Consider the following 16,500-nt stretch of genomic DNA (forward strand, 5'->3'; position numbering starts at 1 on the left):
AAGCAAGCTGGGCCACAGTTTATGAAATCCCTGTAGAATGAAACTGTCTCTGCTTTTTCAAGGCCTTGCCTGTGAGCCCATGTCTGTTCATATCCACCTGTTTCCTTTTTCGAGATGAGATTTGTCAGAAGCTAAAAATTTTACAGTTCCAGCCACCCATGAGTAAACAGTGTCATGCTGGAAGAATATGCATACACGTCTTCATGACATTTCCTCCAAAGGAGCAGCGTGGGAGGAGCATTTCCATTCTTTACAACTGTAACATTAGGAGTTGCCCACAGTCTCCAAACAAAATCTATAAATAGGCCATTACAAAGGGAGACGCTGTGTACACAAGGGACCAAACATTATTAGGGTTAAGCAGGAAGGTCTTTCCTTCTGAGGAACTCAACCTGTTTAAAAGAAAATGTGCCAGGCTGGACTTCTTATGTTCATATTAAAAGACAGATTATTTTGTATCTCACTTTTAAAACAAAAACTACCGTATGCTTATCGTCCTTGACACATATGAAACTACATACTACTGTGAGAAGCAAATCTTCCTAATGCAGCTTGGTGTTTCCTAAAAAGGCCGTGTTGTTTGAACTTGTTGCTGTGGCGTTCCCAATGAAAGAAAAGCCTTCAAGCGCATTTTCACGTTGGACTGCCTCCCTTGCAATAACCACTTTCATAATTAATCCAGGTTTTTTTTTTAATTTAAGACACCAAGGCCTGGAGGCAGAAGTGAGAAAAGATGGAAAGAAAAGAACTGGAACAAACAAGCAGAACACAAGAACTGACTTGCAGAATCAGGTCAAGGGGTGGGGTTGCCAACTCAAGACTGGGATATTCCTGGAGATTTGGAGATGGAGGCAGGGTTTGGGAAGAGAATGGACCCAAATGGTTGTTATGCCATAATGTCCACCCTCCAGAACAGCCATTTTCTCCAGAGGAAAAAATGTAGTCTCTGTAGTCTGGAGATCAGGGAGAATTCCAGGAGATCTCCAGGCCTCACCCAGAAGTTGGCAACCCTAGAGTCCATCTAGTCCAGTTTTCTGTTTCTAGGGTCCATCTGGCCAGCCAGATGTCTTCAGAAGCCCACAAACAGTGGTCGAAGGTGTCTTCTACTCTGTTTGGCAATTCCTACCCTATCTTCCCTCCCCTCAGCTTCACCTACCTAGTCTTCTCCTAACTGATTCATCCTAGGTCTGCCTATGGAAGCTCCTTCGAACTGTATATGAAGTAAAGGTGGGGAGCTGAACCTCAAGCACCACCAAACCACTCTTTTGTCTTCTGCTACAGCTACACCTGTCTTTTTACAGAAGGAAAGCTAGTCAGGCTGAGCAGCAATTGACTTACTCAAGACAACAAACTGAGAAGAAGGCAAACTTGGAGCCCTACTCCGCCAACCCACCAAAACCTCATTTCCTTCTCTGATGCCCCCCATCGTAGCCTATGAAATTAATTTTCTGCAAAAAAAAAAAAATTCTATCCCAGATTATATCTTCTCAGTTCACACCCCCAACGAGGGAGGAAATTCCATCATTTTTCTTTCATGCCTGCTCTACCTTCTTAACCCATATGGCCATTTTCCACCCAGATCAATGCCTGTTCATCCAGCTTTCCATTTATTCCTTACTTCCTTCAACCCACATGAAGCTCAGTCCTTTCTCCAGCCTCTGTCTCTACTGTAAAGTATGATAAACAAAGAAGTGCAATTAGAAATGGGCGGCTGTTGTCAACTCAGCAGTCGCTCAGAAGTGCCAAGGTGAACCAGCCTGCCTCAGCCACTGCACCAGACAATAACACAGATACCTGTCTGGTGGTGAGCAAGAAATTGTAAGGGCAGGTTAGGAGCTATCTCTTTAGGCATGGCTACTCTGAAACATTGTTTCCCACTTACAACTTTTTAAAAAATGTTTAAAAAACAAAAAAAAATTGTACTTCACATGATGGAAGATTGTACAAAATCGTTTTATTTCGATTGCACCTGCATGTTAATTTCCATGACTTTTACTGTGCTTTTTCAATATGGTTTGTAGCCACACTTGGTATGCCTTGAATACAGATATGCAATCACTCACAAACAAGGCCTGAAGGTAATGTCCATCCCCTGTTGTTCATCTCCAGCGGTTAGTGCTCAGTGCCATACACTCTCAGAACATGGATATTCCATGTAGTTATTATAGCTAGTAACTATTGATGATATTACTATGAATACCAGGAAATAAATGAGAGCAGGAGCACTAGGGTTGCCAACCTCCAGGCGGTGGCTGGAGATCTCCCACTATTACAATTGATCTCCAGCCAATAGAGATCTGTTCACCTGGAGAAAATGGCTGCTTTGGCAACTGGACTCTATGGCATTGAAGTCCCTCCCCTCTCCAAACCCCACCCTTCTCAGGCTCCCCCCCAAAAAAAAAAATCTCCAGGTATTTCCCAACCCCATGGAGCACCCATAACTTGAGATTTTTATGACTGCAGACTCTTGCTCAACTCTAGCTCACAAAAGCTTATGCTAGAATAAATTTTGTTAGTTTCTGAGCTGGTCACCTGTTCTGGTCTGCCAATACACAACTGCCCATCAGGATTGACCTTTCTCCAGGCAATTCAACAAGAGCAGTTATCTGGGGGAAAGTTCTGCAACTGAGGGGTCATGTCTGCAGCCATCATCTACGTTCCGTTTGTAGCTAAAGCTGCTTTGAGAACTAGTGAATGAAACTACTGTTGCTGGTTTCCTGCTGTTGGAACTGCATGAGGATTGGCTTTTTTCCCCCCTGTGTATCCAGTTTTGATCATTTCAGTTTGGGGTTGTCAGCCTCCGGGTGGGGCCTGGAGTTCTCCCAGAATTACAACTGATCTCTAAAGATCAGGTTCCCTAGAGAAAATGCCTACTCTGAAGGGTGGATTGTATGACATTCTGCCCTGCTTCATGTCCCCACCCTTCCCAGGTTCCACCCCCAAATCTCCAGCAATTTCCCAGCCTAAAGCTGGCAACACTATTTCACTTCTGATTAATTTCATCATCCACTGGAAGCAGAACGAGAATTTCTGCAATGACAGACATAACTATCTGTTGAGCGTGGTAGACACCCTTTAGTTGTTAGGTTGTCAGTGCATCTGCCATTATGACTCAGTTCATTGAACGTTGGCACAGCTTTGCCGCTCTGTGTTTGTGAACCTAGAGAGAACCTCTGTACACTATTTAGCGTAAAGCCATTCCTTCGAAGAGTCAGCAATGTATTTCTTTCTGAAGTGTTTCTATTGCATTTGCCCGCCCTTGTAATTGGCGCCGGAAGCACTAAATCTGAAACACGTTTGAGTAAACTGAAGTTTCATTTGCTCCTTGAAACCTTCTCTAGCTAGAAAGGTATTTTGCTTCCACACCGGAACTTGCTCTGAGCTCTTGTTATGCATTTGTTTTCCAGACATCCTCTCTAGGTGAGAATGGCTTTGTCAGTAGACTCTGCTTTATATCGCTGGCAGCATCTGTGGCGTGTAAAAGGATCCTCTCAGCTGGAGTCAGCGCCTCTGTTGTCCTCTGACCACGAGAGGAAGAAATACGATTTCAACAGGTGGAGAGTTATATTTCCCAGTAATGAGAGATTTCAAAAGGAGTCCAGCAAAGTCTCTCGGTTTTATTCTGGAAATGGGATACAGACCACAAAGTACACTTTGCTGACCTTTTTACCCCAGAACATCTTTCACCAGTTTCACAGGTATGTATGCACAGCACAGCCAAACAAAAAATCATTATTTTTAATGTATTTGAGTTTTACAATAGGAATTTTAGAACAGTCATTAAAAATGGATAGAATAATAAACCTAAACTGGTAAATATGATAAAGCTAAATATGGTTTTAAAAACTAACAAAAAATCTAACCTACACTGGCTACATTTGTATCAGTGTATAGATGAAATGGGCCTCTGGCCTGATCTCATTAGATCTTGGAAGCTAAGCTGGGTCGGCCCTGGTTAGTACTTGGATGGGAGACCACCAAGGAAATACAGGTTTGCTGTGAAGAGGCAGGCAATGGCAAAACCACCTCTGTTCATCTCTTAGCCCTTACCTGGATGGCCCAGGCTAGCCTGATCTTGTCAGATCTCAGAAGCTAAGCAGGGTCAGCCCTGGTGAGTACTTGGATGGGAGACCACCAAGGAATACCAGGGTTGCTGTGCAGAGGAAGGCACTGGCAAACCACCTCTGTTAGTCTCTTGCCATGAAAACCCCATAAGGGGTCACCATAAGTCGGCTGCGACTTGAAGGCACTTTACACACACATAGATGAAATACCTTGTTTGATACAGTTGCTTTTTTGTACCATTCCATAAGAAACCATCCAATTCCCACAGAACACATCTAGGTAAATTTGAAAACGTCTCTCTCCAGTATATCATATTACATATGGCTGAGTTACAGGGAGTCCTAGGGAAACAGGTTTTCCGCTGTGGCATCTTTAATTTGGAACCCCCCCTGCTGTGATGTGTCACCTGACACCAAGCTTGCTGAGCTTTAAGTGCCAGGCAAAAATATTATTTTTCTCCCCAGCTTTCTAATGAGTTTTATTTTCCTATGCACCTCTTTGTTTTTCTGCTGGTTTTTCTGCTTAGTCTCTTTATAGTTGTTACTATTAGTTTTGTGGGGGGGGGGGGTTAATTATGTAGTGTAATCTGTAAAAAAAAAATTAAGTAACCTTAAATGGATATATGTACCATGAGTTTTCATTAGGGTTGCCAACCTCCAGGTGGCGGCTGTAGATTTCCTGCTATTACAACTGATCTCCAAGCGACCGCGATCAGTTCCCCTGGAGAAAATGGCCACTTTGGAAGTAAGACTTTATGGCATTGAAGTCCCTCCCCTTTCCAAACCCCGCTCTCCTCAGGCTCCACCTGAGGCTCCACCTGATGTACTTGAACCCATGGTGTCGATGAATTCAAATCTTGATAAAAACCCAAAAATGTAAACTAATTAAATGAGCTGGGGGGAGGGGGAGGTTGTGCTCTGTTGGAGCTCTATCCAAACAGTTTCTAGTAGGTAAGGGTACAGTAGGGTTGCTTGGATGTATAGATTCTGTCATAAGGTTCCCTATCCATTAGGCCGCATATGTGTAGTATGTGCACTTGAAGTTGGACCCAAGGGGAAAACCGAGAATTCTTCCTTCTCCACACTGCTTGGTAGATTCCGTAACTGAGATGTTTGTTTATTGATTGGTTTAGAAGATAACTCAGGTTATCTTCTCAGGAAAACTTTGTCTCACAGACTTTGTTGTATAATTCTTCCGATCTTGGAAAATGACTGGGACAACTGCTCCCCTTGTCCCTGCCCCTGTCTCACTCTGGTTGCCAAGCTGGGGCTGGCAACCCTGTCACTCATATGCAGAAAATGAAGCCAATTAAAATTTGCAAGTTAAATTTACAGCTTGGTTAATATTATGTGACCTTTTCTTTTCTTTTTTTAGGCTGGCCAATTTGTATTTCCTGATTTTGGTTATCATCAACTGGTTCCCACAGTTAGAAGTCTTCCATAGGGAACTCACAATGTTACCTTTGGCTGCTGTGCTTTTAATTATCGCCATTAAAGATGGCGTTGAAGACTGGAAGAGACACAGATTTGATCAGCAGATCAACTTTTCTAAAACAAAAGTCTATATTAAGTAAGTAAAAAAAGGGTTGCTATAAATAACGTAAATGAATAAAATGGTCCTTCATTACGTTGTGCTCTAACTCTATACTCCATTACAACTTTGATCATAATAGGTGCAATTCAAAAATTTGGAAATAACTTTCTACAGAATGCTGTTATTGGTTTAAAATTAATATGAAGATCCTTCTTCTGGCCCCTGTGCGTGTACTTCTGGTTAGTTCAAGAACCGCATCATGAATTCTTACTATGGTAAACTTTTTAGGAAACCATTCTGGTGTTAAATAAGGGTTATTTAGACTCCTGACCTACTACTTCTACTACAGAAGAAGTTTGTAACTGTATCTTTTTTTGTTGTTCTTAATTTATTTTAGGAGAGTTACAGCAACAAAAAAGATACAGCTACAAACAGCCACAACACATCTCCTGTGCCCTGGCCCTGTTCACATCTCATAGAGTTGCAAGTCCCCCCTCTCCTCCAATGGGAGGTTTGGGGCAGAGCTGGGGCGGGGATCGCACGTGCGCAATCACATGTGGTGCAATTACATCACTTCCTGTGCAATTACATCACCACTTTACCACTCAAACCCCTACAACGCAGTTTGAGTGCTAAAGTTGCCCATTGTGAAGCGGCACTTCCGGGTGTAAACCGGAAGTGATGTTATCACGTCAGCACAGCCGCACACTATCCCTGCTGCTGAGCTGGCTGATGGATTGGCAGGCAATTGTCCACCAATCCAAGTGTCCTGGCAACCCTACTCTTAACCAACTTTCAAGGCAGATTCACACAACCAAAAGGGGTCTGACCCTGGTTCTTGCCGATCCTTTACACGCTTTCCCAACTACTCTTGATTATTTACTTTAACATTTACAGTACAACCCCGAGCAAAGTTATATACTTCTAAGAACTGGGAAGGCATTTTTTTTGTTTTGTTATTTGCAGGCTGCCTGGTTGGCTGGGGTGACCTGGATTTCTTGCATCCCATAGCAATCTGGTGTTTGTTGTGTGGTCTTGTTTTTGGATTTGGAAATGGTGTTGTAGTTAGCATTTGGTTGGCAAATGTTTCTCTTCCTGAGGCCCAAGGCAGCCGGTACCAATCAGAGTGAACAATGCTGCATGGGGTTGCCAACTTCAGGCTGGGAAATCCATGGAGATTTAGGGTGAAGGATGGGGCTTTAGGGAGGGGAGGGACCTCGGCAGGGCATAATGCCATAGACTCCACCCTCCAAAGTAGCCATTTTCTCCAAGGCGACTGGTACCTGTAGTCTGGAGATCAGTTGTACTTCCAGGAGACCGTGAGGCCCCACCTGGAGGCTGGGAGCCCTAATTACTGAGGTAAATGGACCAGTGGTCTAACTTAGTATAAGGCAGTTTCAAATGTGCATATATTCATATTTTCCATGAGAGAGGAACATAACTGGAGGATGTATGTTAGCACTCTGCAAATCTTTAGCAAGGGATACTTAAGTAGGGGTGCCAGCTTCAAGTTGGGAAATACCTGGAGATTTTGGGGGTGGAGACGGAGGAGGGTGGGGTTTGGAGAGGGGAGGGACTTCAATGCCATAGAGTGCAATTGCCAAAGCAGTCCCTTTCTCCAAGGGAACTGATCTTTGTCGGCTGGAGATCAGTTGTAATAGCGGAAAATCTCCAGCCACCACCTGGAGGTTGTAGTCAAAAGCAGGCTATTAGTGCTACTGGAAAGTTTTGGCAATTCAAAATAAAAGCAACAGCAAAATTACACACATAGGTAACAATAATGCAATTGCTTTTAAAAAATATATTCATTCAACTGTGGTTCTAAATGATACAAACAAATTGAGCAAACAACTCAGTAGTAGTTTACAAATGGTCCAGTAATGACCCCAGTACAGAAACGCAAGGCGTTAAGAAATAAATAAATAAATTAATGCATACAAGGAAGGCATACTCCTTCCCAGCGTGAATGCGTTGAAGGACTTATAAAGCTTGAAAAAGTATCGCATAAAATGGAATTTTACCGGATCTCCATTGCTACACGTCCGGTCTCCGCTGCCTAATTTATTGCATTTGCACTTTATGTGTATGAACTCTCAAGTACTGAGCAATTTGCCTGCCATTAATTAATTTATTTATTTCTTAACGCCTTGCGTTTCTGTACTGGGGTCATTACTGGACCATTTGTAAACTACTACTGAGTTGTTTGCTCAATTTGTTTGTATCATTTAGAACCACAGTTGAATGAATATATTTTTTTAAAGCAATTGCATTATTGTTACCTATGTGTGTAATTTTGCTGGTGCTTTTATTTTGAATTACCACCTGGAGGTTGGCAACCCTATCCTTAACAGGCTTTGGGCACCTAGTTCAGTCCAGCTGTGCCAGTTCAGTCCAGGAGGTGTCAGCCTGCATCATCCTATGCCTGATACCATTTTTCCTCTGAAATTATCACCAGAAGATAAATGGGCCTATTGAGGTTCTACCCAGGCAGACTGTCTGTTACTGTGCTTGTCCCCTGTTTTCTTAACAGCAAACTATTGGAAGTTATGCAATTTCCTTTTAAGAACAAAAAGAAGCCAGAGTACCAGGAAACTTCAGTTCACCATATACTTTTCTGTCTGCTTTCACCAGCACTATCACCCTTGTCTTGCTGTTGAGTAGGGTTGCCAACCTCCAGGTAGTAGCTGGCGATCTCCCGCTATTATAGCTGATCTCCAGTCAATATAGATCAGTTCACCTGGAGAAAATGGCCGCTTTGGCAATTGGACTCTATGGCATTGAAGTCCCTCCCCTCCCCAAGCCCCGCCCTCCTCAGGCTGTACCCCAAAAACCTACCGCCGGTGGCAAAGAGGGACCTGGCAGCCCTGCTTTTGAGACCTGCTTGCCTCCATGGTTTGCACTACAGCAAATTACAACAGGCCTCTGGCCATCATTGAACAAAAGTCACACAGCCAACAGAGAAAGCAGGACTGCATCTATTTCAGTCATGCTAACCGGAGCTGAATAGGCATCCCACAGAATTACCTGGATTTGTATTTAATTGCCTTGGCCAGTGTTAAAATCCTTGGCAAAAAGCCAGGGGTACTCGGAAGAAGATACTTTCCTTAAATTGAGCTATTTTGGTGTGTGTATGGGCTCTTGTTGGAAAGCAGACACAAGTTTGTATGAAGATGGCTCAAGCTACGCAGGTATTCTGACCACACATGGTAACACTATGATCAGACACATAGAACAAATAATGAAAAATAAACAAAAATATGCAAATATGCTTTATTTTGTATAATGAATACATGTTGTAAAGTTCAGCTTTTTACAGAATATAGCAAAGCAATTCTGTTTTTGTGGAATTGGGTTGCATGAAAACTTGGCATTTCTTTTTAGCAGAGTTAAGAAGATACTGAAAGTTTTCTGCTTTTCAGTATGTTGTGCAGAATGTTTCTGTGCAGAGGTAAATCTCCAGAACAATTTCCTGACTTATCAACACAAAGAGCAAGCACTAGGACCCAGGGTCATGCACACTGAAGACAGGAGAACCGGTTATAGGAGGATGATACTACTGTGTGTGTGACGTCTGTGTTCTGGCAGGTGTGGATTACACGCAAGCGAAAGGTTTCCTTAAACTCAGTCCGGCACTTCACCATCTAGCAAATCGGCTGCAATACTTAACCTTTAATTTTCTAAAACTTGCACTGGTAAAGTGTAACTTTTAAGGGACAGTAAGATGTTAAAGAAATGTGCTCTATGCAATTCATAAGGGACAGGCTTTGGTTCCGAAGCCCACGCTGTCAGAGTGGCGCTTCAGATTCTGCGACTTGGAATGAGGAGCCTGTGAGGAGATGGAAGAGGAAAAAGAGGAAAGAAGAAACAAAAAGAGTGGTTGTTTCTAACTTGCCCTTTGAAGGCAACAGGTGGAAAGAAAACCCAAACAGGCATTATGGAGGCAACAAAATCAAAACGACAAGATATTCCCTCCTGTCTTTCATCCCCAAGAACATCTTTGAGCAATTCCATCGCTTCGCCAACATATATTTTGTGGCCATCGCAGTACTCAATTTTGTGCCAGTGGTCAATGCCTTTGAGCCAGGTATATCTGTGCTCCCGGTTTGCATTATAATGGCCATCACAGCCATCAAAGATGCCTGGGAGGACTTTCGGAGATTCAAGCTGGACAAGGAAATCAACGGAATGGACTGCCTAGTATACAGCAGGTAAATGACTGGGTGCTCGACGTCTGTGGAACTTTCTCCCTCCTGATGATCACCTGGTGCCTTTTTTGAGTTTAGGCATCAGGGGGGTGGGGGGGAACTTGCTTATGCAGTATTGCTCTGAGTTGAATTTTGGCATCTGGTTTTATTCTCTTATGTCGAGCTGGTTGTTTGGCTTTACTTTCCAACTGTGATCCAGCAGTTTGCTGCTTCGCAACTGCTCCTATCTATGGTTTAATCTACTGCTAATTCTAATTTTTGCTCTGTGGTGGTTTAAAAATTGCTTAATATGTTTGATTTGTCTTTTTATTATTCTTGCCTTTTTCCTAACCTCTTATTGGTGTAAACTGTTTTGAACATATCGGGGAAATAGGATGCTTATGGGAGGGCAGCTGGCTCGCTGGCCAGATAAGAGCTGTCAAGGGGCCAGATCCAGCCCGCAGGCCTTATGTTTGATACCCCTGGATTAGAGCCTGCCGCTCTTAACCAACCATGTTGGCTCAATCATTTACTAGGAATGGATTTACAATTTATGTAAAGTTGTCCCTGGTTTCCATGCACAGACACTTTAAGTTCAAATCCTCTACGTTCTTAACATGATTAAGCATGCTCACACAGAAAGAAAGATTCAGTGCCCCGGATCCAAAATGTGCTCCATCACAGCTTTATCTGAAGGATCATCTCTGCAGATCTGAGCCTGAGTGTCAGATAAGCTCCTTCCAGCAGTTTTTAATTTCTGTGCCATCTAATTTCTATGCCATTTAATTTCTATGCCATAGGCCTTTTCAATTATTGGCCTGATCCTCTAGAATGAATTGCCAAAGGATGTCAGGAGACTACCCTTGCTACTGACCTTCAGGAAATCTTGTAAAACAGTTTTGCTCCCAAAAGTTCTTATTTCTTTGGAAGAACAAATTACTGGAGGAATGAGCAGAGTACTGCATCTGGAGTTTGTCTTAATTACAGTGAAGTATATCTTGAATTTAAGCATAATATATACCTGACTGACCAATCTACAACTATTTGCTGTTTACTAATTTTCCCTGATCATGGCACACTGTGGTCAAATCTGAGTTGGTTGATATATCTGTGAGCTAATGAGCCAATCTGCCATTCCGTTCAGGGTGAAGCCAGTATTTTCTGTCTAATATTTAGGCAAAGGGAATGAAATAATGCTGAAACAGACATCTTCTATTAAATTCATTGGGGAAATACTCTGTTTTCGTTGGTAGGGTGCGAAAATTCAGAGGGCATTATTTTACATGACATGCTGCAATACATAATTTCAACAAACTATTTCAGCTTACTTATGACTGTTCTCCTCACCTCACAATAACTAGGGTTCTCAACTCTGGATTGGGAAATTCCTGAAGATTTGGGGGATGGAGCCTGGGGAGGATAGGGCTTGGAAACTGGAGGGATCTCAGCAAGGTATAATGCCATATAGTCCACCTTCCAAAGCTGCCATTTTCTTCAGGGGAAATGATCTCTTTAGCCTGAAGATCAGTTGTAATTCCAGAAGATCTCCAGCCACCACCTGGAGGTTGACAATCCTAACAATAACCTATGAGTCGAGAGAAAGATTGACAGGCTCAAGTTTACCCAGTGAGCTTCAAGTTAGAGTGGGGATTGGAACCGCAGTTCTAATCTGACACACTAACCTCTACACCAGCGGTTCCCAAACTTTTTGAGTCATGGAGCACTTTTCAGGAGAGAAATTCATCACAGAGCACTAATTTTCACCTAGCACCTATATACTAAACCGAATGACAGTAGTATTTTTCTTTCCAATCTCTTCACGGTGCAGCAGGAGATGTTTTGCGGAGCACCAAGTGGTCTGTGGAGCACAGTTTGGAAATCACTGCTCTACACCATAATAGAATGGCTCTGAAAGTGCTAGGGGGGGAGGTCGTGGGGGTGGGGGGAACGCTCTCTGAAATAATTAGCATTTTTGTCACTCTTCACCACATCTCTCTCCCATGAACTCCTCTCTATCCCCTTCTTTTTATTCCCAGGTTTTTGTTTTGTTTTTTAGTTTTTTTCTAGTTCCCTTTCCTCTAGCAATAGCATCTTTTGGCTACAATATTTCTACTTCTTTTTTTAAAACTCTCATTTACGGGTTCTGCTGCTTGTCCTCTTGAGTCAGTTCCTACTGACGCAAAGATACCATTCTGGGTCTTTAACCCAAGAAATTAAACCATGTTCACTTCTTTTATTATCTAAATGAGTTTACTTTTTATTTGCTCTTGTTGGGACTGCTTGAATTTATGAAGGATTTCTGTTTGGATAGCAACGAGGGCAAAGGCAGTTACTGTGAACTTTGATCAGAGAGCAACAAAGTGGCACTAACAGATCCTCAAGAAGGAAGTAAATTGGAGGGAAGGGGAACTCCCCTTATTGGCTTTGGGGGGCTTTCTTTGCCACAGCAGCTGTGACAGGAGTAGAGTTGTGTAGAAAGGCCTCGTCACCTCGCAAGGCTCTACAAATGGCCCAAACCATTACAGCTGAGAATTCGTACCCAGCAAAGCTGTTTGTCTCGATGGAACTGTGTAACATGATTGTGTCCCAAGGCTTAAACCTTAAGAAGCAGTCATTCAATGTAACATGGATTTCCTGATTGAACTGAAAAGCACTCACTTCAAAGCATTGCCCTTATACTGCTTTTCCAAATAATGGAATGTAAATTGGAAATTGAATGGTATCTATAAATACAGGGGCTGTTTTACAAAGGTATACTGTGTGTATCTTATGGGACATATTTGTGAAAGGAAATAGTAGAGTTACGCATTGCATAGATTTGCAGCTAAAGCTGGAGTTAAAGCTGGCCCAAGTGAACTGCGTTTGTAAATATTTCATTGCTTTGGGGGGTTTGTGATGGATCATAGGTAGACATAAATGCCTTTTTGCAGTACACAGAATTCAGCTGAGAACTGAATGTTTCGTATGGAAACTTCGCAACGTAGGCTAGGCTGGGAAAACAGTTAATCTGAAGCCTGTGTGAAGCACTAGATGAATGAGGGTGGGCAGAGTGAAAGTCGGAGCCATAATGGGACATGATGTTTATGTGGTGGTCTTGAACTACTTAATCTCAGCCTAAGTTATACCCAAAGGATCATTGTGAAGATTTCTGAGGTAAAGGACCTTAGAAATAGATCACGATTGTGTTTGTCTGTAGTGGTAGAAAAGAGCAAGGGTCCAGTAGCATCCTTAAAGACTAACAAAATTTCTGGCAGGTTATGAGCTGGCAGAAGTGAGCTGTGACTCACGAAAGCTAATACCCTGCCAGAAATTTTGTTGGTCTTTCATAGTGTTGCCAACCTCCAGGTACTAGCTGGAGATCTCCTGCTGTTACATTTGATCTCCAGCCAATAGAGATCAGTTCACCAGGAGAACATGGCTGCTATGGCAATTGGACTCTACGGCATTGAAGTCCCTCCCCTCCCCAAACCCCACCCTCCTCAGGCTCTGCCCCCAAAACCTCCTGCCAGTGGTGAAGAGGGACCTGGCAACGCTAGTCTTTAAGGTGCTAGCAGAATCTTGCCCTTTTCTACTGTAAAGGACCTTGTATGTCAGAAAGTGAAACAGGAATTCTTAATGACAGTCATATCAGCATTGGGGTGAAATCGTTCCACTTTCACTTTCTCGTCATTTATTTTAAGGGAATTGCTCTGTTGATGGGGGTGGTATTAATGTATTATTACTAATACATAATATTTCAGCAATAGCAATCTATAAACAACTTCTCACTATTCTCTGTGTAGCCCGTACTGCCAACGCATAGTTGTGATTAGCTAATCTAAGGTTTATATAGTCTTATAGGAATCTTTATTCAAATATCAACTCTCTCAATAATGTAAAAAACAAAATCAAGAGGGAATGAAGAAAAAAAGTCCAACTTTTCTACCAGTCAGGAAAGGATCGATAGAAGCACAGTATGTCCCTAACGTAACCTAAAGTGGAGGTTTTTTTTAACAAAGCTCTAATAAAGAGAGCATGTTAGAATCTATACACCTGTGATTCAGTTGGTTCCAAAGCTAGTCTCTTTTAATGGCACAAAACCCTGTGGTAAATCCAGAAAAGCAGCAAATAATCTGGTTTATAGCAGAGCAGTATAGTTAAATATCAAGTCATTAAGAATAATCTCTTTATGAAACCAGTCAGGTATTTGGAATGGTTGAGAGCTGAAAGCCAGTCTGTTCCTCTGAGGTTGGGTTTTAGGAGCTGTTTTCAAAAATGCTGTTAGAGATTATGTGTTCCATTTCCTAAATGGTATACAGACAAGGAACAGGACTGGATGCAAATCAATAGTTTTTAAAATGTTTAACTCTTCATATCAACTGTGTCATTCACATTACAGGGGTGTGTGTGTGTGTGTGTGTGTGTGTGTGTGTGCGCGCGCGCTAGGGTTGCTCTTCACCACCAGCGGGAGGTTTTTGGGGCGGAGCCTGATGAGGGAGGGGTTTGGGGAGGGGAGGGACTTCAATACCATAGAGTCCATGAGAAAGCACATGTGCAGAGTTGATGTTGCATAGCCTCAATCTGAGTTTTTGTAATTATTGTAGTTATATATCATATGTTGATTTAATGTTTATGACAGTTGTTAAAATACAGTTGTTTCACGTTAATTAGCATTATTTTCTGGCGGTTCTGCTGGTTTTGTTCACACAATATACTATACAGCAGGCTAACTCACATTTGCTATACCACCTGGAGGATGGCAACCCCACTGGGAGCCCATGGTGTCTTTGGCCACCCTGTACTGACAGCAGCCATCATGTAGGGTGTAAATTAATCCTATAGACCTTAGCTCAATACTAGGCGACCAGTTCCCCATTTCTTTGTTTTTTAGTATAGCAAGCTCTGTGAGCTGCTTCTGACTCCCGCCTTCTCTCTTGCTCAGTTTGTCTCAGCAGCTTCCATAGCTGGCGCTCACCAGGGTTGAGCCCTAAAGGGAATAGATATTTCACAGAATGATAGTAACAGACTTGCTGCGACATTCAGATCACTCCCAGCAGTAAATTAATGCAGCAGGTTTCCATTTATCAGTGAGAGTCTTTCTCTTGCAAGGCTGCAGGAAGAAATAATGTGCCATTTCCCAGGCAGAGAACACAAGCAGTTCTTTAATCACTGACAGTGCCACACCCACTACTTTCAGTTCTTTGTTTAAAGTGGGCTGAAGATCTCCTTTCACCTTGGTGAACGCTTTGCAGGCAACAGATTTAAAAGCCTGTACTTTTTCATTTCACAACTTGATTAAAATAGTTCCACAATACAGCAAATACGTTTTATTACCATTAAATGTCTTTTGTTTATGACTATCACAAGAAAACATGGTATCAGCACAATAAAAAAGGTAAAGGTCCCTGTGCAAGCACCAGGTCATTCCTGACCCATGGGGTGACGTCACATCCCGACGTTTTCTAGGCAGACTGTTTACAGGGTGGGTTGCCAGTGCCTTCCCCAGTCATCTCCTCTTTACCCCCAGCAAGCTGGGTACTCATTTTACCGACCTCTGAAGGATGGAAGGCTGAGTCAACCTTGAGCCAGCTACCTGAAACCAACTTCCGTTGGGATCGAACGCAGGTTGTGAGCAGAGCTTGGACTGCAGTACTGCAGCTTACCACTCTGCACCACGGGGCATAATACTGACCCATTAATCCTTGGCCCAGAGCACAGAGGAATCTGCCTTACTATGTGCAGCTGTCTTAAGAACATAAGAAGATCAGTGGTACATCTAGTCCAGCAACCTGTTTCACACAGCAGCCAATTACCCTGGAAGGCTAACAAGTAGGCCCAGATATTGCCTCCTAGTACTGGTATTCTAGGGTTTATTACCCCTGTATATAGAAGTGTCCTTTAGTCACCATGGCAGTAGCCATTGATAGAACTCTCCTCCATGACTCTGTCTAACTCCCTTCATAGGGTGCCCCTGAGTGCTAGTATTAGGGGAGAGGCAGAAAAAGTTCTCTACTTTCTCCACCTCTGTCATGCCTCCCTTCAAGCAAAGACTTGAAACGACTGCTGCTGAAGGTGAAAGCAGAAAGTGCCAAAGCAGGATTACAGCTGAACATCAAGAAGACAAAAGTAATGACTACAGGGGAATGATGTAGTGGTTAAGAGCAGTGGTTTGGAGCGGTGGACTCTAATCTGGAGAACCGGGTTTGATTCCTCACTCCTCCACATGAGCGGGGGACGCTAATCTGGTGAACCGGGTTGATTTCCCCACTCCTCCACATGAACCCTGCTGGGTGACCTTAGGCTAGTCACAGCTTTCTTAGAGCTCTCTCAGTCCCACATACCTCACAGGGAGTCTGTTGTGGGGAGGGGAAGGGAAGGTGATTGTAAGCCGGTTTGATTGTAAGCTGGGGGTTGGACTTGATGACCCTGGTGGTCCCTTCCAACTCTATGATTCTATGATTCTTTCTTAAGAAATAGAGAAAGTTGGCATATAAAAACCAACTCTTCTTGACGATGAGGAAATTGAAATTGTTCAAGTTTTTCTGTTCCTTGGCTCTATCATCAACCAAAGGGGGACTGCATCCAAGAAATCAGAAGGAGATTAAGACTGGGAAGGGGACCATGAAGGAACTAGAAAAGATTCTGAAGTGTAAGGATGTACCGGTGGTGATCAAGTTTGAGTGAATTCATGCCATAGTATTCCCTATTACTATGTGTAGGTATGAAAGTTGGACAGTGA

General features: G+C 42.9%; 1 protein-coding gene across 1 annotated transcript in view; it reads left to right on the forward strand.

Moving 5' to 3' along the window:
• Positions 1-3,426: 3,426 nt before the first annotated feature.
• ATP10B (ATPase phospholipid transporting 10B (putative)) overlaps positions 3,427-16,500 on the forward strand; it is a 79,857-nt gene continuing 66,783 nt past the window's right edge. The window contains exons 1-2 of the mRNA XM_056847969.1: positions 3,427-3,698; positions 5,440-5,634. Of these exons, the coding sequence (XP_056703947.1) occupies positions 3,427-3,698; positions 5,440-5,634 (467 nt within the window). The remainder of the gene's footprint in view (positions 3,699-5,439; positions 5,635-16,500) is intronic.

This window comes from Euleptes europaea, chromosome 1 (assembly GCF_029931775.1).
Source record: "Euleptes europaea isolate rEulEur1 chromosome 1, rEulEur1.hap1, whole genome shotgun sequence".
In the NCBI taxonomy this organism is placed as follows: Eukaryota; Metazoa; Chordata; class Lepidosauria; order Squamata; family Sphaerodactylidae; genus Euleptes; species Euleptes europaea.